The 22,010-nt window shown below is 34.6% G+C and overlaps 1 protein-coding gene across 2 annotated transcripts in view; it reads left to right on the forward strand.

Moving 5' to 3' along the window:
* Window positions 1–1,790: 1,790 nt before the first annotated feature.
* brun (trafficking protein particle complex subunit brun) overlaps window positions 1,791–22,010 on the forward strand; it is a 51,539-nt gene continuing 31,319 nt past the window's right edge. For both annotated transcript variants that reach the window (XR_016142771.1, XM_089099504.1), the window contains exons 1-2: window positions 1,791–1,874; window positions 16,745–17,045. Coding sequence is in view for 1 of the 2 variants with exons in the window: in XM_089099504.1 (XP_088955630.1) it covers window positions 1,863–1,874; window positions 16,745–17,045 (313 nt within the window). In the remaining variant the exon portion in view is untranslated. The remainder of the gene's footprint in view (window positions 1,875–16,744; window positions 17,046–22,010) is intronic.

Consider the following 22,010-nt stretch of genomic DNA (forward strand, 5'->3'; position numbering starts at 1 on the left):
TAAATGATTTTTTGAGGTTTTGAGAGGTCTGAACCCAATAGCAGGCTTAAAAATAAATATTAAGCAGACTAAGTCGCTTAAACAGGAAATAAGTGAAGGTGAAAAGGTTATGTTGGATAACGGAAAGATCGATCAAGTTGATATATTAACTTAGCTAGATAATATTACTAGTAAAGATGGTGGGTGCAGTAAAGAAAATAAAAGTAGAACAGCCAAGCCCCAAAGTATTTTTTCGCAATTCGGAAACGTTTGGAAGAATAGGAAGATACGTCTGTGAACTAATATTGACATACTTGAAGCTAATATGATGATAGTGGTTTTGAATAAGGTTTTGAAACGTGAACGTTCCGAAAGACGAAAGAGGATTTAAGAGAAATTTTCTAAAGAAATTATCTACAGATTATTTAGATAATTACCTATCTGACTGATCGTATTTCAAATTGTAAGCTGATTCAAATTGTGATTCTATTCCGCTTTTTGTGCTTTTTATGAAAAAAAGGTTGAAATGAATAGCAATCTAGTACATGAACTGCGGATAAAATCTAACAGATTGCCAAAGATCTCCCTTTTCGGCAATTTATTTAATGCCAAACGAAAAGCAGGTTGTTCCCATATTGGGTGTTATGAGATCGTAAAAAATATATAAGGGAAAATTACCCTTCTTGGGAGGGTATAAAGAGGAAACCTTAGTCCTAGTTACACAGATTATGGACAAGCGTTCGATTCAGCTGATAGAAGAGTTGTAGCGGAGGTCTTACCCTTGTGTAGTATACCAGACAAATACGGTAAAGTGACTAATGCTATGTACGAGATTAACACTTCTGTGGTTAAGGTAGGAAATGAGGTTAGTACCGGGTTTCGTATTAAATCAGGAGTTAGGCAGGGTTAAGCTCTCCTCAATCCCCATTTATTGAGACAATTTTTATGGAATTTGTCTTATGGAGCACAGGAAATGCAATGGGAGAACATTGAATCAAATAGGAAAAAAAACTCTGCTGGACTTAGATTATGCTGTTGATTTAAGCATCCTAGATGAAAAGCCTCAATGAAAGAATAGAAAAATAAGTCTTTGAATCAAGATTAGAATATGAAATACATTAACGATGTTAGTGGTCATATAGTTCTGAATGATGGGCACTCCAAAAAACTGAAAAAGATTTGCTAGTTGTTTTCCAGATAAATTGCCTACGGATTGCTTTGGGTATCCGATTGAATCGCTATATATCAAACAATAGGTTGTGTGAAAAGTGTAGTTAAATCCCACGATAGAAGATTTACATGGCTAGGGGACGTTCTGTGGATGAAGTATGAACGGTTATCAAAGATTGTCTTCCTTGGCCACCCAGATAGGTCTAAAAAGAAAACAGTTCATCCATAGTTGGATTGGGAGGATGTCGTAAAATTATTTAAAGGAATTGAGATTTTTCTTGGAGGGTGTGGAGAAGTGGCTTTAAATAGATTGGGATGGAGGAAGAGCGTATGCAGCTGTTTTGGCATCAGGCCGCTTGGTACTGTGGTGAGTTGTAAGTGGTAGTAGCGGTAGTTTTAATTTACTTCTGTATGACTGATCATTAAGAGTCACCAACCTCTGATTTTTTAGAATCTGGGCTTGTGCAAAGATCAAGATCTAGAGGCTCAAACTTTTGAAAAACCGGGACGTCAAAAGCCACTTTTAGGAAGAACAGCAGGGAGCAGCGTGAAGCATTGCAAACAGAATTTTTGTTGCCATGGATGTTTTTTATAACTGGCAATCGTGCGATAGTTCAATCAAAAGAAGAATTGAAATATATTCGAGATTTAGAATGACTTTTGGGAAACGTTACAATAATTCTGTTAATTTCAATTGATAAAGGGATCGTCTCATGCGATCTGCGGTTAGTTTTCCTTAAATAATCTTATGCAGAAAATAGATGAATATTTACACTCAACAGTTTCTCTTTTTTTTATGCTGATCAACTTCTTTTATTAGGCCTATTAAATTGCTTTGGTCTTAGGATAAATGCAGTAAAATATTGTACCTCTATGGTAGGATTCTAGTAGAAGGGCTTCTTGATAGTTACAAATAGTTGAATTAGATAAACAACTGGATGTAAGGATCAAGCCATCTTATGAGGCACAAAATGCTTTCTTTGTGCCTTGTGTAAGCAGTAGGCTAGATTCTAAGGTTCCACTTTCATAAAACAAATATTGTCAAAAGTTGGTACGCTCATTACTCAGTAAATTTCTATGTGGCACTATAATTTAGCTAGGATGAAAGTGAAAACAACATTTGATGCATTTTAATGCTCTTTCATAGACCTACTTCAATAATTGCTTCTGTAGAAAATTGCATTGTGAGCCTTTAAAGGGGCCCCAAAAGTATTTCAGGTAAAATTCTACTTAGCTACTTTTGGCTATCTTAGAAAGGGGTTAGGTTAGAAAAATGAAACTTTCAGGGATGGGTCTACAGGCTAAAGTATGTCCCAGGAAGGTATTTTGAAGTACCTACCTCCACTCCCCCTCCCTCTAGAGGGTCCTGAAATTTGCCTACATGACAGGTCTAGGCCTATACCCATTGAAATTTTGACAAAACAACATTTTACATTAATTTTCAGTTATCAGTTTCTTTTTCTCTGACTTTAGCTCTGAAAATGCAATTTCAGTTATTTGAGCAGAATTTTAAGCCATATAAATAGTTTATTTCAAAAATTTAGGAAATGTATTTGCATATCTTTAAAACCATATAAATTGGGATTGAACAAAGTTGTGAAGCTAAAAACAATTTTGTTGTACTTCATTTAAGCAGAAGATCTGTTTTGGAAGGTTTCACTTCTATAACTCATATATTTTTAAAGGTCAGGACCCTCTAGAGGGAGAAGGAGTGGAGGTGGGTACTTCAAAATATCTTCCTAGGACATAGGCTACTTTAGCCTGTAGAACCATCCCTGAAAGTTTCATTTTCTCAACCTAACCCCTTTCCAAGATAGTCAAAAGTAGCTAAAGTAGAATTTCACTGTATTTCATTTTGTTACCACACAAAGAACTTATCAACACTACTTAAGTTATTGAAAAGTTGTTAAAAATAGCCTATATCACTAGTTTATAAATAAGTTGTTCAAGAGTAATATAGGCCTATTCCAAAAATACTTAGGTCAATATCTACAAAATCATATTATTGAGTTAGGACTAAAGTGAATACACCATTCGATGGCTTTTTTTATGCTGATTACGAATATAATAAGCATTTCTATCTGAAATGAATTTCAGTCCCCCCCCTATATATGCAAATTCAGTGTATATATTTCTACATTCGGGGGGGTGGGGGCAAATTTTGTTTTTGATGTAAATGGGAGGTAAGTTTAAACTTTACCCCCACCCCCCCCTAATGTAGAAATATATACCCTGACTTTGCATATATCGGGGGGGGGCTTAAATTCATTTCCGATAGAAATGCTTATTATATTTGTAATCAGCCTAAAAAAAGGCATCAAGTGGTGTATTCACTTTATTCCTAACTCAATAATATGATTTCGTAGATATTGACCAATACTTATTTATAACAGTTTAAATCTCATTTATTAGGTAACTCAAATATAAACTGTTTGCCTGCCATTTCAAGTTTTTCAAATGCTGTTGACAAACATAGGCCTAGCACTGAATTTTGCAATTCAAAACTTTGCTGTTGTCAACAATTCAGGGTATATTCCAATTAAGGGTATATATTTTCACATTAAGGGGGTGGGGTAAAGTTCATGGTAAATTTGCAGTGGGCCATATAATTTAGCTAGGATAAAAGTGAGAACATCATTTGAGGCTTTTTTATGCTGTTTTATAATTCATATAAAATACCCTTGGGGCCCCTTTAAAGGCTCAAGATGCAATTTGCAATAGAAGCAAATACTGAACAATGAAAGAGCATAAAAAAGACATCAAATGATGGTTTCACTTTCATCCTAGCTAAATTATAGTGCCACCTAGAAATTTACCCAGTACTCTTTGGATGGTAGTGTTGAGTTCTTCAGAATACATTGCAGAGAGATCATCAATAGGCAAATTTCTAGGTGGCACTATAATTTAGCTAGGATGGAAATGAAAACACCATTTGATGCCTTTTTTATGCTCTTTCATAATACAATAATTGCTTATGTTGCAAATTGTATCTTGAGCCCTTAAAGGGGCCCCAAAGGTGTTTTATATGAATTATGAAAGAGCATAAAAAAACATCAAATGATATTACTTAGCCTTGATGTTATTAAGTGACCATGGGATGCTAAATGGGTCACTGAGTGTCTACCTGGTTTTTTCTGTGATGCCCATTTCCAGAATTTTTGGGATTATTCATATGCTTCATATGTTACTTTCCTTGTCAAATATCTGATGTGATTTCTAGCAGGTTTAAGCTTTTCTAGTTAATCTTGTGATAAAGAGTTTTTGTAGACAGTCCATATTCTCTTTTTTGTTAATAGATTTTTCTATATCTTGGGGGAGATAAATGGAAGTGTTATGCTTTATTTTGTTGTTTTTTTCACAAATTTCACTGTTTTATAAAGCAGCTTTTTAAACTTGGAGTGCAGTCTGTCTGTCACACAAAAAAAATCCCATGGCAAAGCACCTTTAATTGCTTTTTCATTCCAGTAAGTTCAGTTTGCCCAAAGGACATTACATTAGTGGGAATCTATATACTGCGCTGTACAATACTTTTCTTGTGCTTGTGATGTGATGGAAGATTTCATCAAAATCTTTGTTGTTTTGTGTGTTGGCAATTCTTTTGTAGCTGCAGTAAAACTGGTAGCTGTAAAAAGAAACTAGGCTTACTGCTTAAATGCACTCAGAAAAAGTTTGTGGCACAAATATTTTTTTCTGCTAAATGGGGTATAAATGTAAGTCCATGGCTTGAGATGCTAATTCTCTATAATTAGACATCTCATTAATTGATAATATAATCATACTACAGTTTGATCTATTCAGTACTTTGTTCATGCATTTATACCAGTATGCCCATCTTGTATCAAGTGGTATTCCAAACTGAACAACAGTTATGCCAGGGGTTTTCTTAACATTTAAGTGGGTAGCACATGTTGCTATTTGCAGTTACTTTAAATCACACTTGCTAGCAATAGGATTATCATGTAGTTGCTGGACAGTGAAGATAATGGGCTGAGTGTTCAGGTGAGTCCCAAACAAATCACCAGGGCTTGTTGCACAATTCCTTGTCAACTGATGAATGACTCAATACTGGCAGATAAGATTGTATCCTGGTCTAATGGATTTTTAGACTCACCACCCAATCAGAAAAGAATATGATAAACAATCTTGATTTGGCATGCTTCTTGAAAAGTTTTTGATCATGTCCTCTTGTTCTTGGGGAAATATCCAGTTTAAAGATGTTTGTGATAAGTTTCTTTGTGGTTGAGAACCTTGAATGTTATTATCATATCATCTCTCTTTCAGCAATAAGCCAGCATCAGTAAATTCTATTTTTCAAGCCAGGAGGGTAAGGGATGTCATAGAAAGCTTTAATGCCATTGGTTGTACACCTCTGAACTGCTTCTAGAGTTTTATGATCTGATTTATTAGTTTTGTTGGTAATGTACATACCAAACTCTAGCTTATGCTAAATTAAACCATTAAAAAAAACTGAAAGAATTGAGGGGGAACAACTAATGAAAGCTTCTGACCAAAAGTCTGACTAGCCTTTGCAATGACAGTCTGGGCATGTAAACTAAACTTTAACTCTTCACCAACTAATAGATCCTGGTCACGTTTGGTAGGACTACTGAATATAGGTTGTTCTGTTTTGTCCACTGACTCAATTGGATACTGGTATCTTGAGTTTTTTTTTTTTTTTTTTTTTTTTTACTGAAGTAGATTACTTGGCATATTTGGAAATTGAACTCTAGCTTCCAAGTCTTTGCCCAGCAAGTAAATGAGTTCAAATCTACTTGAATGGTTTCAATTTTTTCTGAACTTTCAAGTGAACCAACAACTTTTGGATCACCTATGTAAAGGCTTATTTTATTTTTTATGTTAGTAGGTGCATCATTAATGGCAATATTGAATAAAGTTGGGCCCAGGAATGTGCCTTGAGGCACTCCACTTCTCATTTCCATAATATTAGAGAGAAATGCTTTGTGACAGTGGTTTCATCATTACATTGTGCACTGCAATCTGACCAGCTGAACCCCAAATTCTGTACTTGGTTGTCAATGAAGCTTGGTCAACATTCTTTATCAGGTTTCTCCATTTGAAAACAGGACTTGTGGACTACAGTATAAAAATAGACCAGTGTTTTGGTCCTCCTAAAATCAGATCTCTAGACCTGGCTGGTCCCCTCACCCTTGCAAATGATGCCACTGGCCAACATAATGCAATTTCAAGATCTGTGTTTTTCCAAGAATTAGTAGGATTCTTTTACTCAGATGTGAACAATGAAGATTTTTGCTGATAATGTTCAAAATATCAGTTAATAGTTTTCTAGAGATTTCAGTTTACTACAAATGTGTCTCATCCTGGAGATTTAGTATATACATAACTGGAGACTATGACTACTGGACTTAATGCTCATGCTGGGGTAGTATTGAGAACATTGTCAGCCTTCTCCACAAGGGGTGGTCAGCAGCAAGGGCCTCTGCCTTAGGCAGTAAAAATCCAGCCTAGTCTTGGAATTTCCTGAGACTGTCATTCCACTGGAACTTGAGTCTTCCTCTCATATGCTTCCAGTCACTAGGCCTACTGACTGGTTTAAACTTGTAAAGAATCCAAGCCAGAGTTTTGGCAGAAAGTCACATAAGCTGTCCAAACCAGTGAAGTGTCTGCTGGGCAACCTGGTGTGGCAAGGGTAAGTGGGAAGTCTTGCTCTGTATGGAGTCATTGCTGACAAAGTCTATCCATTGGATTTCCTGAATTGTCCAAAGCCACTTAGATTGAAGTGTTGAGACTGGGCTGGATAGCTGCAGTTATAGGTCAAGTTTCAGCTGTGTTTTTGATAATTGGCTTCTTCCAAACATGGCTCAGTCTACCAAATAAAGCAGAGGTCTTTGCTGCATGGGTAACAAATTCATAGTTGATGCAGCCATCCAATCATATGATAGAACCAAGATAAATGAAATGGTCAACCACTTCTATTTGGTTCCTAGCAACAAAGTAATTAGGATTGTTGGCATCACACATAGGCTGCACTACCATGACTTTCATCTTCTTCCAGTTAATGGATAGTCTGGTCCTTACAGCTTCTTACACAAGCATGTTCAGAACCTTGAGTAGCTGGGACTTGGAGCTGGTGATTAGTGTTAATGTCATCAGCAAATTCATAGTCAATGACAACTCTTTCTCTATATTTGAGTCCAAAACTCAACTTCCAGGTTGTGCAAGTAATAACATGATCAATAATACAGTTAAATAGCTCAGGGGCAACTGCACAAATTTGTGTGACTCCCATTCTTACTTGAAGGAACATGCTGCATCTACCATTCACTTGCACTCAGATCTCTTGATGCATAGTCCTGAGTAGGTGAACATATTTTGACTAAAGGCCAGTATTAGAAAGGATATTCCATATAAATTCCCAATCAGTAGAGTCAAATGCTGCCTTAACATCAACATAAGTAGTGAAAGCCTGCTGACAGAACTTGTTTGCCTGCTTGATGTTTTGTCTTATGGAGAATATTTGCTCTGTTGTTGCTTGGCCAGGCGTAAAACCTGCCAGTTCTACTCTGCAACTTTGTCATAGTTGCATAAAACATTGCTGCAACAAAACCACAGATAAGAGCTTGCCTGGTGCTGAGAGGAGGGTTATCCCCCTAAAGTTCTTGCACTACTTACTGGGACCTTTCCTCTTCCACAGTGGTAGAATCACTCCTGTACGCTAGTCTTTTAGGAAGATCTCTGAATCCCATATTGCATCGAATAGCCTTTGGAGTCATAGCAGGGTAGTGCTGCTGCTGTTCTTAGACAGCTCTGCAGAGATTCCGCAGATGCCAAGAGCTTTGCGGTTTTTTGATTTCTTCACTGCATTCTGGATTTCTACCATGGAGAATGGTTTAATGCCAATATTAATGAGGCCATTATGGATCACAGGTTGCAGGATTTGCTACAAGTGGAGAGAGAGGATGTATTTAAGACAGAAGAGAAGTGTTCATTCAACCTTGAAAGGTTGGATACTATGTCTTCAAGGAGCACCCTGTCTGCAGATAGTACGTTTTCTGTTGGTTAAGCATACAAGCCAGTGAGACCACGCAAGTGTTTGTAAACTGCTCCAACGTTTTTCCTTGTGGCAGCTCCTTGTGGCTCATTAGCTTTGGCGTCAGTGAATGACTTGAGATCTCTATGTATCAGCTTATTTCTGATGCCATTGGGATGTCAATAGTTCTTCATATCCCCCTACTGTCTGGCCCACCTTTAGATTGCAATGACATCCACCGCCTCCTGTGACAGCTATGGCTTTTTGACCTGAACTTGCAAGCCAAGAGTTGTTCTAGGTGCATTGGTGACTTCAGTTTTAAACAAGTCTCACATGACTTCAATATCCGAAAAACCAATTAGTGTACATCTCTAGGAGTGTTAGCAACTGTATAACTGTTGGCAACAGCAGGATTTTTAAACAAATATATTTCTATTATACCTAAATGACAATCTTAACTTGTTTAACTAGTAAAGGTATTCAAAATCCAAAAATTACATAGTTTATTTAGATTATTTTCTAAATATAATTTTAATAATCTTGTTAATAACTAATATGTATCTTATAAATTTTACATTTTTGATTGCCAGAACTGATGTAGAGTGTAAAATAGGTATCTCTGTCACTCTATTAAGCATGTTTCTATCCTTCTGCATATTATGTGTTATTTATTTGCAAATACTAAAAGTATATTTCTCAATAGTGATACAAATAGTTGAATAAATCATTTCTGTTGTAGTAGTCTAGTACTATGGTGCAAAAAAAATCATATACAGTTTAATTAGCCAACATTATTAATTATGTTTATTATTGCCACCTTTTAGTAGAATTTAAGAGTATTTGGTTTGACTCCAGGCTTAATGTGTTTCCATAAATTCAACAATAACATTATTTCTGTCACTTCAACTCTATTCAGCACAAATTAACTAATACTGTGACTCTACAGCCCTGATTTTGTCTCCCTAAATATTTTCTGGATTTTCTGAAAATTCTTCAGTTTGTCCAAAGAAAATTGGTCTGTTCAAAAATTACAAATTTTTATGGAATTTCATCAAAATGATGTTAGGTTGGTCTAAAAAATCATACCACTAGGTGAAATTTTGAGAATTTTATAATTTGACATTTGGAAAAAACAGGTTAGCAATTTTTGTCTGGTGTGCATTCTCTCATTTTTAGATTTAGCTATGGGACAAAGTCCTAGCATGGGTCAATATATCCCATTAACCCAATAATAGAAAAGGATTAGAATACAGGATCTCTGGGCACAGCTTAACATTCTTTGGCTCATGGAAGATAACTTTGGTACATGTATGATATACATCCTACCTAATGTTCTTCTAATATGTTTCTCTGATGCTCAATCCTAATGAAACATACAAAAGTAAGATAAAAATGTAATACTTTAGAAACAAATTTGGGCTATATATTTGCAAATTAAGGGGGTAGGGACTTAGGGGGTGCCTAATGTGTTAGGTGCAATTATTCTACATATTATGTAGTAAGAATTATTTCTAACTTTACAATGTCCAAATAATTTACCCTCCCCCCCAGTGTGCAAATATATATATCCCAAATTATATGTTTTCCATCTATTCTGTCACTTCTCTTTGTCTTGTCTCATGCTAAGCTGAAAGAAAGTAAGGGAAAAACCTGTTCCATAATCCATCAATGAATGAACAACTTGAGTGGTAGGGCATCTATCATACAAGTACCAGAACTTCTTCTAAAAACAACCAACTGGAGTCAAGATCAGACATTTGTCAGCATCAAAGGATTGCTGGGTACAATTAATAAAAGTGAAACTGATCTAGGGTTGTGTTGCCATACTGGTATTACGCCTTCATAAATAGAAAACTTCACAAAGGAATCTTCTTTGGTTTTTTCTAGCAGTCTGATATTAAATGCATTATGCATGGCCAGCTTTAACATTAATTATGAATAAATTTTCCTTGTACTGTCTGGGAGACACCAGAATTTTATTTGAAATTTTGACAAAAAATGTCAATACTTTTTTATTGTTTTATTGTTTGTTTATTATTGTTTTTATTGTTTTATTGTCTGGGAGACACCAGAATTTTATTTGAAATTTTGACAAAAAATGTCAATACTTTCTTACTGTTTTATTGTTTGTTATTGTTTTATTATTTGAAATTTTGACAAAAAATTTCAATACTTTTTTATTGTTAATTTTATGTTTATTATAAAGGTTAAGAGCTATTGACAAGGTCTTTCTCTGTAGACTTAATTTGAAGAACACATTTATTGTATAGGATTGTTAGCAGAGTGTATTTGGCATAAGTTTATGTCCTTAATCTTGTAGGATGATTAGATAAAAAAAAAAGTTTTTTTTTTTTTTTTTTTAACTGAAAGTAAGGGACAACATTAAAATTTAAATGAACCGAAATTATTCCGTATATGAAAAGGAATGTCCCCTCTTCAGCGCCTCGCTCTATACGCTAAAATTTTTTATTGTTTTAAAAATAAAGTTATGAAAAGTCAAACTTCCAAAGAATTCAAAGGCTAATGATGACAGAAATCAAGAATTACATAAAATCTGAGTTCTACAGATATTCTTGACCTCAATCTCATCTCAAGATTATGTCAATTGTAATAGTGACCTTAAACACCAAGTTACAGATATTCAAAATCAGTTTGATATTAGTGAGCAAAACAACTTGCTGAAAGGTAATGCGTTTAGGTTTTGACATTATGGTAATACAGGTCAGGTTATGAACTGTAAATTTGAACTCCTACACACCACTTGCATAAACATTCAAACAGTTCTTGGTAATAATCTGCAAGCAAGAAATGACTCATTCTAATAGTAGCCAAAACTCTAAGAGTAGGAGTTTTAATAACAATGTATACATAAAAATAATTTAGTAACTGATAAAATTGGCCATGGTAAAATTGGATATTTTAGCATAATTTTACAGACAACCATAAAATTGGTATTTTACCTATTTCATTTAATTTACATATTTTATCGGTATTTTACTACTGGTATCTTACATATTTTACAACATATCTTGCAATTTTCATAGCACAAAAGCTTAAAGAGGCTGGCAGAAAAAAGATTGTATACAATTTTGTCTTGTGTATTGCTGTGTTCTCTGGTTTTAAAGGCCTAAAGTTCTCTGTTTTTAAAAAGCATTTTTCTGTCAAAAAAAAATTTGAATCATATTTCAAAAATATAACTCGGTGAATTCATAAATCTAAGTCTCAGCTATAGAATAGTACCAAAATTGTCATCATTAGTCGAAAATTGAAGACGGTACGCGGTTTATTTAAAAACGGTCAAAAACATGCATAGTGATCATAAACCTTAAGTTATTGTAAATTGGGCCTATAGGAATATCTCCAGTATCTCTATTTAAAGCAAGGTCTCTATATAAGTTTTTTTTTATATTTTAATTGTCTTCCTAATCCTATGAGAATGTGGGAAGCCATTTGCTTCAAATATCAAAGTTACCTCATCAAAAAGAACTACATGATCCGGCTTTTAAACAATGCAGAAGGCCAAAATAGAATCAGTATCCTTATTTTCATTTTATACTTCACATGTTAGAGAAATCTTGCATTCATGCCGTTTTTTCCCCAGGATGCAGTGTTAACCCCCCCCCCCAAAAAAATACCCCCTGCCCCGTGGAAAATCCCCCCCTATTTTCTCCTTGGATAATTCTGGATTTTCATTAGGAGGCAAATAGAAATTCTTACTCTCATATTGCATTGCCATAACAAAGCATAAGGGTTCAGTGTATTAATATTTGTTCATTTATTTTTTCTCAGAGGCACTTCATGTGGAAGGGGTGGTCGAATGAGTTTCGGAGAGGGATCAGTCAGTTAAACATCAAAAGCTCCAGTGCCCTCTTGTAAGATTTAGCCTTCTTTTTAACCAATTGCTACCAAATGAGTTGTTACTGACTACAGTGTCTAAAAGAAATTCTTATTCTAGTTTAACAGCCTTTGTGTTTCAGCAGTTTTTTTTTCTAAGAATCTTCAGATTGATAAAGAATCAGCTCTAAGAAAGAGACAATGGGAGGGTGGAGGTAGAAATTGATATATAATCCTCAGTGCCGTATCCAAACTTTCGTTTCGGGGAGGGGGGGCTTCAGAACAGACATGGTCACCTGAATCAGAATATAAGACTGAAGGAGAGGAGCTAGATTTGCAAGCAAATCTTGTTGAAGACAGTCTTAATGACTATGAAAGTGACTGAATGTTCTGCTTTTGTGATCCAGTTCTTAGTTAATCAAAGTCATCAAAATGCTGTCAACAAACTTCATTTTTACTTGTATTTGGTACTTTTGAAAATAAATGAAAAATAATATGTATATTATATGAGGATTGTGGCTGATTACGTCTATTTCAATATGTAAGACTGTTAGAGTAACATTTTGTAGGTATAAATATAGAAAAAGTTACTAATATGATTTTACTCCCAAATAATGTTAAATTTGATTTTTTTTTTTTATTATTATTATTTTTTTTTATTTTTTTTTTACAAAATTGATGTCTGAAATCAGGAACTGTCTATTTGCTGAGGTATTATCCTAGGCACAAGATTACCAAAGGGATAAACTAGATAGTTAATTATATTGATGAAAATCTAAATGAAGGGGCATTACCTTTTTTAAGCCCAGGAAAATTAGAATCATTAAAAAATTTCAAAATAAGCTGTAAGTTATGCTTAAAAAGAAATGCTCAACTGGTCTTGTAGCTACAGGGTAACTCTAAACCACAAATTTTACCCTCTATTTCCTCGGGGGTACCTTTTTTTACCAATTTTATCTTATTTTACCAACTTGACTTACCAAGTTTTTATTTTATGGTGAGTCAAAATATTTAAAATTTGTTCAATATTTAAAATTTGCTCTACCATTGTAGAGTTACAAGCCTTTGAAAATTTGCCTGATTGTTAGAGGAAAAACATCCTCTAAATGACAAGCAATCTTGAGGAAACTTACTCTATTAGACTCAGGTTGTCAAAAACACTGAACCTTGGTTTACACTGAGGTGATTTTTCTTAGTGAAAAACAGATCATAGAAAATGGATGCTGGACAATTGCAAAAATGTTCACACAGAAACATATTGTTTTAACCATAGAACAATGTGTTTGTAACATCTTGTTGAAGTGCAAATTTAGTTTGAGATGTTTAAACAGCTTAGGCATAGGATTAAACTTAACTTTTTCGCATGCTGATTAATGGTCTGCATTACACAGGTATCCCATTTAGATCTAAGTCGACTCTGGCTGAGCTTACAGAGTCAAACTATTGACTCCCAAACCAAACCAAATAACCGCCATCACCAGGACTTGATCCCCTGACCTTAGGATTTCAAGTCTGGAGTGCTAACCACCTGGCTAGGATGGCACATAGGAATAGAAATAGACTAGATCAAGTTGCAGAAGTCATTGAAGAATATCTAAAAGGCAAGCCTTTATTAGTCTAAGCTAGCTGTACCCACTTAATATAAGTCTTTTATGCTCATTTCCCTGGAAAACTCCTCCAGGCCTTGAGGATTAAGTGTTTCTTTGAATAGTCCTCATCTCCATTGTCATAAACTAATGAGTGCCTTCTGATAAATATGATTAGTATCTCAGATATTTGCATTGTTTCAATTCAAAATAACAGATGCGTTTTTCAGTGTATTGGTAGAAAATAATTATGATGCATATTAAAAATATTTTTCATGATGTTAGGATGTATAAACTTGCAGCAAAAAAAAAAAACAACAGAGGATCGCTCAGAAACTGCCATTTTTGCGCGGAAGCACTGCTTTTTTTTTTTTTTTTTTTTTTTTTTTTTTTTTAAAGGAAAGATTGTGGATACATATGTAGCCTACTTGTTGGTTTGTTTTATTTTCTAAGGGTATGTATTTCAATCCAATGATTCATGAAAATTTGATAAAGGTTCATTTGAATGGAAATAAACAATTTTAGTGACCTTTTTAAGTAGCAAAACAGATTGTATAACAATAAAGCAGTGTTTCTGTCATTTTGTGTGCAAAATACCAATTTTGCCCCAAAGAGATCAAAAAGGCTATTGGATGAGAATTTTGAGATACATAATGAGACAGAATTATTGAAGTGTATTTGAGCATCAGGAAACTTCCTAGTTTCAGAAGCAATAATGCTACAGAGGGGGTATTTGTTCATAAAGATGTACGTTGTTAATACAAAATAAGTAGTTAGTTGAGTAATTTGTACTGAAGCCTTAAAAAGTGCATGTTTGTGCCTAAATTTCCTAATTCTGTGAGCCTTCAATAAATACATAAGTATGTCTGGGGAGGAGCTCCATTCGTTCTTGGGGATATTTCTTGACTAAACCTGTAAAATGGGCGCTGCAGGGTGATGGCTCTCCTCTTATTGCTAATTTTGTTTCTGTGTATCAAAAGGTTGCATTCTTATGCTTACCAGCACAAGTGATCAAGAGGCAAGGGGACATCTTTGTAAGGGGACGAGCTTTGTTTTTAATGATATTTATATTTCATTTTATATTTCTCATTTTCTCAATTCGAATATTTCCCATTGGTAAATTTTTCGCAGTTCATATTATTGACTTACGAATACATACCACTCGATGCCTTTTTTTATGCTCTTTCCAAATATAATAATCATTTCCCCTATATATACCAATTCAGGGAATATATTTGCGCATTATGGGGGGGGGGGGTGAATTTTATTTCTGATGTAAATGAGAGGTAAGTTTGATCTTTACCCCCATCCCACCCCCTAATATGCAAATATATAACCTGAATTGGTATATATAGGGGTGGCGGTAAAGTTCATTTCCAACAAAAGTGATTATTATATTTGGAAAGAGCCTAAAAAGGGGATCAAGTGGTATGTTTACTTGATTCGTAAGTCAATAATATGAACTGCGAAAAGTTTACCTTCTCATTTTCTTCTTTATATACATACTTTAGTGTCTTCTTCTTGCTGAGGAGGCATCCATGGGAGGCTTCCCTATAAAAAAGCTTTAGGTTATTGAGGATCTTACCTTGAAGATAGTAGAAAGGGTGATCCTATATTTCTTTTTTGACATTTTAGACCCTACCTCCTCCTAATAAATATTTAGAGGGGTGTGCTTATTTGGGGGATGATGATCATCTTGAAGTAGCCATAAGAGAATGAAACTTAACTTAAAAATGAGGATTAAAGGAAGAAGCAGTAGCCTTCGTCTTTTTTACAAGAGCTTTAGGTCAAACAGTTCTTAATAACAAACTTTTTGTGACTAGCAATACTTGTCAATAGAAATAAAAACTGTTAATACAACATTTTGTTTAAAAAATATGCAAAAATAAAATCTATAATGTCGGCTCTAAGCACGGAAAATGTATTAATTTTAAAGTTGTTCATCAAAAGGTAATAGCACTTGAAAACTTGCATAATTTTAGAAATAGGAATTGGAGCTCCCCCCCCTCAAAAAAAGAGAAAAGGGATTCAGTCTTGATAGAAATTTTGCATGAAAAACTACCCTAAAGATGTTATTGACAAAATATGGAATTGCTTGACTACCTAATATGTCCTAGTTGAGTGGTTAGCATGCTAGACTTGAATGCTTTTGTCCATGAGGGTAGAGGGTAGGGGTTCGAGTCCTGGTGTTGCTGGTTTGGTTTGGAATGGGGGTCAGTGGCGTGACTCTGTACGTTTAGCCAAAGTTGACTCAACTCTAAATAGATATCTGGAGACATCTGGGTAAGTTAAACGGGAAGGGGGTGCAAAAGAGCAGGATGACTGGCCCCCACCCCACTCCCTATTGCACTTGCTGGCTGAAGGGCCATGCAACAGAGATCAGCACCAACAGTAGGAACTGTAAAGCCCAATTCTGTATTCTTTACCTTTTAGTTAGTTTTGAGATTTTGTTTTTTTATTCTTAAGCTTATTCTGAGGTTTCAGATGTTGTTTTTTATCTTTTTTAATGTAATGGATTCCATATTAAATTTCACAGAAAATCATATTTCCACATAAGAGGAAGTAATATTGTATTAGTTAATATTGATATTTCCATGCCTTTACACCATATTGTTGCTAAGAACTTTAATGGCAACACCATGCCTATAGATAAACCAAAGAGAAAAATGAAGACTAGTGTACTATACCTCCATGTTGTAAATGGGGCTATGATTTCATTTGCTTATTTCTGTGACGTATTTTAGTTTAGAAGATCACATTTTTTCGTATTTCTGGAGGGATAGATATCCTTGTTTTTTTTTTTTTTGCACAAGGCCCAATGAAAGTGTATTGAGTATCATTACAGAATTTGAAAATCTGTGTCTTAAGTTTGAAAATCAACAATAATATAACTTAAAGTTATATTTAAATAATTGAAGTTGTGTTTCCTAAACCTTGAGTTTTGAAATAAAAAGTATTAGAAATAGGGAAGGAGTAGCTATATGAGCTTGAAAACAACTTCCCAGGGCATAACTTAAGCTCTGAATTAGCTTCTGAAACCTTCATTCTCTTAATGCAATTATTTGCCAAGATAGAAAACATTTTCTTATCTAGAATTTTACCTAATTAGTAATTATTATATTTAACATATAAATACTTAATTAACATATATCTAATCATCTTTTAGGTGAGTGCTATCCTTTCAGCACCAAGCATAGACGCTGTCATGTCCCACCCTGATTATCAGCAGACTGCAGTAGATCATGCGTCTCTGCTCATTCTGGTCAAGCATATTGGAACTAGATTGTCTACAAAAGCCTATAATAGAGCCTATGAAAGAATATCAAAGCTGAATGAAATACCATTGAGCGATTCTCAGGGGATTCAAAGATGTATTAGGTTTAGATATGTCAAGTCATATCCTGTCGAGAATAATGACTGGGGCGATTTTCAGACGCACAGAAGAGTTCTGGGACTAATTTGTGTTGGTAAACAGAATAACTAATATTTGTCTAGGTAGATAAGTGTATTTCAAAGGCCCTGGGTAATATACTACAGAAATTTGTACAAAATAAGTAAATCACCAACAACAAAAAATCATAAAGCACACAAAATCGGAGCACAAAGTAAAAAAAATACCTAATCTATGGAAAATAACTTTTATAACAATATAACTTTATAACATATAACTTTATAACAATAACTTTTCTTTCTTTCTAAGTATTTATCTATACATACATCGGTTAGAGTTATGGTCGTTCGATTACAACATGGAAGAATGTCAGGAAGCTGGAAATTAATCCCTTTATTCTCTTATTATTGACCTTATCCTGTTATTCTTTATTTAGGCTATTACAGACTTTTCTTATGTAGTGTTATTGGCCAGTTTGGTCTTAACAATTATTTCAAACATCATTCTCATACTTGAAAACATTAAAAATGCTTAATAATTTTTTTTATTAGAGATGTTAGTCTAGTGACGGCTCTAGCCCTGGGTAGAATGGGCAGCTGTCGCCCCAGTTTAAATGGGGGCTACTAAAACTTATAGATTTCAAAAATGGTGCTTCAACCAGTTTCAAATAGTTTCTTATCCGACATAAAATTCCTATTATTATATACTGTTATGTATATAACGTAAAAACAGGGGATTCATAGCCTGTAGTAACCATTGCCCCCCCCCCATATTATGAAGCCTAAAACCGCTACTTTGTTAGTCATTAAACCATATCAAACCCTCGAAAGCTTAAATTTCTTGGAAGCTTGGTTTTAGTTTTCAATACCTTTTATATACAGTATAGATATACTTGTACAGGAAGAAGGGGGTAATTAAGGGGAATTCTTCATTGAAAATTTGAGAAATTCTGCCTGGAACCTACTATTGTCAGTTTGTTAACTCTGTATCTAGAGGCAAATATGTATTAAGTTCTGGGATCTTTTATTTCTAGTATCTATGGAATTAGGTTGTGCGCAGCTTCATGGTTAAGTTAGAATCCATGTCAAATGCAGGGAGTTCTTATGCCTAAGATCATGTCCAAGAGAATCATACTTGGACCTGAAATTGATTAAGTTTTTTTTTTTTTTTTTTTTTTTTTTTTTTTTTTTTTTTTTATTAAGAGCTGTCGTCCTCGTCTGAGGTGGGTGGACGTCATAAAGAAAGATTTAAAGGAAATGGGAACTTCGTGGGAGGGTGTAAAAAGGGAGGCTTTGAATAGATTGGGATGGAGGAGGGAGCGTGCATAGCTGTGTTGGCCTCGGGCGGCTTGGTGCTGTGGCGAGTTGTTAGTAGTAGTAAGAGCTGTTGCCACTGTATCCTTAAAGCCTGAAAAGCAAAGAGGTAAAGATAACTGCTTGAAAATATATACATATCCGAGTCCTAATTTAGGCTGCGTATCAATTCTTAAGTTTTGTTTACCTAGCTCAACAACTTGCCAAGATGGCAAATTAGCTGTCCTTCAGAGGCTAATGATAGCCAGAGATTTGTAATAAAAAAAAAATAAAAAAAAGGGCTTGCTGACGATTTTGAATGAATGATTTGATTTATACTATGCAAATCATCACCATTACAAAATAAATATCCCTCTCTCCAACGGAGAGCGGAGCTCATAATTACTGAGGGTGAAAGAATTAACTCTAAAAAAATAGCAAATAAATGATGGTATTATGCAGATCTTTGTTTAGTCTTAAGAAAGATCATCTATGTATAACAGTTTTTTTACTTTTTCTTTAAATTTATTGTGGACTTTAAATGGAGGTAGTTCTAAATGTTTGCAGGTAAGTCAGCAAAGTTTAAATTTTCTGCCCATATACGTTTGCATTACGTTTTTTTACTGTTTTTCCGATAAATTTCTTATTTAGTTTTCCTTTCGTAGAAAAAAAAAGAAGGAATTTCTAACTTATAGTATCAGATTACGAAAAATGTTATGCTGTCTCATCACTTTCTGGCAAAAAATCAGATCAGACTTTCTTCGTTTTTTATCAGCTCATAAGCTTTCAAAATAGTGAAATATTTAGGTTTGTCTCGTTTAATTCATTTATAGTAATGACCTTTCTTTATAAGTTTGGCTTGATTATTTATTTTAATTCTTGTTTGTTGTAGGTTTTTTGTTTTCATTTAATTATTCATTTTAATAATGTACTCGTCATGTATTCTGATTCATTCTTTTTTTTTCTACCATTTTTTTTAAAAAACCTTCTTGCACAGAAGGCGCTTAGCCAAGGTCCACACCGAAACTCCTGTATTTGGTGTGCATGTAACTGAACCACCGTGCAACTGAACCCTCGTGTAACTGAACCACCGGGCAACTGAACCCCATTTAACTAAACCCTCGTGCAACTAAACCCTAGTGCAACTCAACCCCATTTAACTGAACCCCCGTGTAACTAAACCACCGTGCAACTGAACCAAAGTGCAGTTGAACCACCGTGTGACTGAACCATCGTGCAACTGAACCATTGAACTCAGATTTTCAGTATTCTAAAAATATTAGGCAATATCATTGGGTAAAACACAAGTTAGAATTTTTACATGTTCAACCTTGTTGGAATTTTTTGTTCTTTAAAGTCATGATATAAACGCCTGTCAAAAGTATTCATGAAAAAGCTTTGTTTTATTTTTTGCAAAAGAAAAAGAAGATCCGATGTCACAAACCATTAAAGCTGATTTATTTGTCTTTTCTCAGATGAATTAGGGCCTTCCGGACGTTAAGTAATAAAAATATGTGTTGAAAATATTTGACTTTTGTGAATCTAGAATTTTGATCAGATGTCTTTGAGGAGGTTGCAGCTAAAAAGGATATGGGAGGGGGACTGGATCTCTTTTTCCCAACCAATAAAGGAAAAAATGCTTTTTGATTGTGTTTGGCATTATTCTTGACATTTCCCTAAGCTTTGACCTTAATGCTGCATGCTTCTTTTTTTTATTTATAGGATCAAACATGCCCTCTTTTCTTGATAAAAAAAAACGTCATATGTTAACAATAGGCAACTTGTATAACTTACAGTCCTCGGACCAGAGGTTGAGGGTTGTGAACCCATAGTTATTTAACTTTTGAATTGTTTTAAATAAAATGTCCGTCTCAAAATTTAGATCGGATGTATTTGCTGAAAAAAGAGGGTAGGGTGTAAGCCCTCTGATCATTTTTAGCTCTGAAAAAATGCACTGGAACTTTTTATTTCCAATTAAATGAGCCTTCAATTTCCAATTGAAGGAACTACATGAATATATAGGCTATCAAAAGGATATATCGGCAATGGGATAGCAACAGCTAATTGTATTAAGTTGAAACTTCTAGAACTCGACGAGAGGAATCTTCAGCTGACCAAAAGGCAATATGTTAATACTACTGCTGCTACTAGTACTATTACTATTAATGTTACTACTAATAGTATTATTGGGAATACCTTTATAGCTGTACCTAACGGTAAAAAACGGTATGAAGGTGGAATTTTCAGGGAATATTTAGGGTGGAAGGTGAACTTAATCACATCACGCCATCTGTATACAAGTTGTCAAAAGGGCGCATCAGCAATGTCTTAGGGACAGTTTGGTGCGTTGAAGAAAATAAAATGTGCTAGGTGCATACTGCTACTAATTCTACTACTGCTACTTCGCAAACTAAGGGTATTAAGGTGAAGCTGTTAAGGTATATTTCGGCGGATATTGAACTGAATCAAATTGACTATGATTATGCACATTCTGAAAAGGGTTACACAGCAATATCTCAAGAACGGCTTCCATTAATAAGTTAGACCTTTCAGGATAAGTTGTGGGGGACTTCAAACTAGCCAGAAGGCACCGTGTATATGCTACTAATATTACTACTACGATTACTGTAATTAATAACGCTAAAAGCATTAAAGTGAAACTTTTAAGAAAAGTTTAGCGGATGTTTTAATTAAACAAAAATATTATTTGCATGAAGGTTTTCGAAAGGGTATATAAGCGATATCATAGACAGCACTGCTCTATAATAGCTAGAAATATTATTGAAACTTTTAAAGGAGCTAACTCGATTTAAAGTTAAAAGTTTTAGGGCTGTTCTAGAGCTGTACAAAAATGTGGTTCAGTCCCACTTTCTAGGGCTATAATGAGAGAAAGCATGCGATGGCTAGGACACGTGTTGCGGTTGAAGCATTGCCAAAGATTGTCCTTGTTTGCCAACCTTCTAGGACCAAACGATGTTCTTATCCATTATTCAGAAAACAACAAGAACCTGGATCTGCAAGATCAGACAATAACCGGTCTGTATTCGGAGACAATTAGCTTAGGCTCAAGGAAAAAACTACGTTCTAGTTATGTTTTAATTAAATATTTAATATATAGAGTTTGTATTTTGGTTAGGTTAGGTTATATTTTGCATGCACCGCCGTTATATTAACTCCCAACCCCCCTAATATGCAAATATATCGCCCAAAGTATATATATCCCATCTATCCCCCAAGCGTCTCACTTTTTTCTACCTGTTTACCTGTAAATTGAATCAACTTAGGGGTTTTCTGAATAATGGACAAGTACCCCAAACGAAAAGCAGGTTATCAGCTAATGGAGCTGGCAGATGTCATAAGGAAATATTTAAGGGAAATAAGAACTCCTTAGGACGGTTTCAAAAGGGAAGCTCTCCATAGATTGAGATGGAGGAGGAGCATGTGTAGCCGTGTTGGCCTTAAGCAGCCTGACACTGCAGTAAGTTGGTAGTAGTAGTAGTAATGCTTGTAGCATACATTCCTTAACAATAAATTAGGAGCACAATATTTTCAGTTATGTGTTTATTGTATGAATCACACAGACTTAATGACACAAACTACTTTTCCGTTTACTGGTATGAATTAGTTATATTATTCACTCGTGTGAAACTTTTTACATAATTTTTCATATTAAACATTCACTAATATGAAATTAATGCTGAGTTTGGGTTATTTGCCGAAGATATTTGAGCTTGTAAGGTTCATTAGAA

Source organism: Artemia sp. Qi Xiang Cuo, chromosome 13, assembly GCF_049724085.1.
Source record: "Artemia sp. Qi Xiang Cuo chromosome 13, ASM4972408v1, whole genome shotgun sequence".
Classification (NCBI taxonomy): Eukaryota; Metazoa; Arthropoda; class Branchiopoda; order Anostraca; family Artemiidae; genus Artemia; species Artemia sp. Qi Xiang Cuo.